Here is a 1,851-nt window from a genome sequence, read left to right as displayed (position 1 = left end):
TAGCCAATTGCACAATTAAATTAGCTATTCCTTCTCCTTGTCTTTTCTTCATATCGTTAATAACTCAAGAAACCAAAATATTCTACCAAAGCAATTTCTATGAAGAAAACCCCTTCAAAACAATATTGACATCTGATTGTAAATTTTGCAGGCAATCTGCTAGATGTGAACGGCTACATTAATTTCGTGGATTTATTGTTAATTACTGCATATGTGAACGTACTTTTAGTTTTGGCGATCGCTTGAAATAGTTTATTTAATATTTATTTATTATAAAAAAAAAATGTTTAATAAAATTGCCTTAAAGGCAAACTTATGTGGAAATGCCACCACCTGTAATAAATTCGCCTTGCTATCATTCTTACCTATTGAGTGCATTATTGAATAATGTATACACCGTGTAACATATTTGCGTAGAAACAAAATCATTATCAGAAATCGAATTACGTAACGTGAGAACTTAGCATAAGATTATGCTTCTGGTCTATAGTTGTTATAGTTATCGCTCTATCCATTAATTATCGTAATCGAATCTAACAAAAGTGTATTTTGATTAATATTAAATTCTTTTTCATACAATGATATCCGTTCTTAAAAGGCGTTTTGAGTGCCCGAAGTTGTTTGTGGGTACGGAATTAAACTATAAAAACTTATTGTCACAGTATTATAACATCTTATAATGCTCTCGATGTGTTGTTATATGTAGTGTTTTTATTTTTATAGGTTATTTAATTAGAGCCGCTGGTTTAAAGAATTTTGCTCGGCAGAAGGAGTATGGATGTAAGTGAACTTTTGTTGAATTGGCATCTATGATTAGAATTTCCGTTTTTACAGATGTTGAGAAAGTCGAACGGCCAAAACTACGAGTTATGGAAAGAGTACCGCAATATCCACCCAATCTTCGACCGCCAAAAATGCAAAAAAAGTTGAAGTACATGAGAGGTCCTGAAATCATTCATAATGAACTTGTTCACAAACAATATGGCATAGTTGCTGAAAGTGGTGGGCGCTTGCGATGGGGACATTTCGAAATGTTACGCCTTACGATTGGTCGCAAAATGGATGTCAACAGAATGTTTGCAACATGGAGGGTGCCAGCGCCTTGGCAACCTGTAACCAAAAAAGGTCAGGGGCAACGCATGGGTGGCGGGAAAGGCGCCATAGATTATTATGTCACGCCTGTCAAGAAAGGGCGGGTTATTCTTGAAATTGCCGGCACATGCGAATTTGTAGAAGTAAAGCCATTTTTAGAGTTAGTAGCGCAACAGTTACCTTTCAAAGCCAAAGCAGTATCAGAAGAAATGTTGAGTGCCTCAAAGCTGAAGGAGGATGTAACTCTGGAAGGCAAATACTTAAAATACATAATACAAAATAATTTAAGCGGTTGCCATAGATGGCTTTCTCCCGTTGATCACAAATGGTTTGGGAAATATATTTAGTTATAACCAAAATCGTGATGGAATAATTATAGGCGATAAAATTTTACATTTTTAAACCGACTCTTGCTTTCATTTTTTCTTTTTCTTTTTTTTTTGAAAGGAGAAGAAATTAAACCCTTTATGTTGTTGTTGTTCTTGTTGTTGTAGCAGTACCTTTGCCCTGTCAGTGTAAAGGTAGGCCCAGGAAACTAGCTGTTCCTACGGGTTGGGTCCAGAGGGAGAGGGGTGTTAGATGTGTGGGCTTAATGGGGAATGTGAAAAGGTCGTTAGTGTCGTGCGGGGTGCATTCACATGCTGGACATATTTAGGTATTCATAGAAGTCGCGGACCATCTGGTATTGCTAGGGACCAAAAGGTCTATGCGTGGCTTATTGCCAACCAGGCTAACCTAACTTAACATTTAAAAAATACA

At 36.6% G+C, this 1,851-nt stretch overlaps 1 protein-coding gene across 1 annotated transcript; it reads left to right on the top strand.

Annotated features, from left to right (window-relative positions):
- Positions 1-489: 489 nt before the first annotated feature.
- On the top strand, positions 490-1,499 carry LOC129246025 (39S ribosomal protein L16, mitochondrial). Its single transcript, XM_054884527.1, has 3 exons — positions 490-627; positions 724-780; positions 835-1,499. The coding sequence occupies exons 1-3, from the start codon at positions 579-581 to the stop codon at positions 1,437-1,439; spliced, it is 711 nt and encodes a 236-aa protein (XP_054740502.1). The 5' UTR covers positions 490-578; the 3' UTR covers positions 1,440-1,499.
- The last annotated feature ends 352 nt before the right edge of the window (positions 1,500-1,851 follow it).

The sequence above is a fragment of the Anastrepha obliqua genome, chromosome 4 (genome assembly GCF_027943255.1).
Source record: "Anastrepha obliqua isolate idAnaObli1 chromosome 4, idAnaObli1_1.0, whole genome shotgun sequence".
Classification (NCBI taxonomy): domain Eukaryota; kingdom Metazoa; phylum Arthropoda; class Insecta; order Diptera; family Tephritidae; genus Anastrepha; species Anastrepha obliqua.
This window is presented reverse-complemented; position numbering and strand designations above follow the sequence as displayed.

Bases quoted from the DNA above. Each gene is read 5' to 3' on its own strand.
- LOC129246025 (XM_054884527.1), top strand. From the start codon at position 579: ATGATATCCGTTCTTAAAAGGCGTTTTGAGTGCCCGAAGTTGTTTGTG. The intron at 628-723 runs GTACGGAATTAA...TTATTTTTATAG, and splicing joins GTGCCCGAAGTTGTTTGTGG to GTTATTTAATTAGAGCCGCT. The intron at 781-834 runs GTAAGTGAACTT...CCGTTTTTACAG, and splicing joins TCGGCAGAAGGAGTATGGAT to ATGTTGAGAAAGTCGAACGG.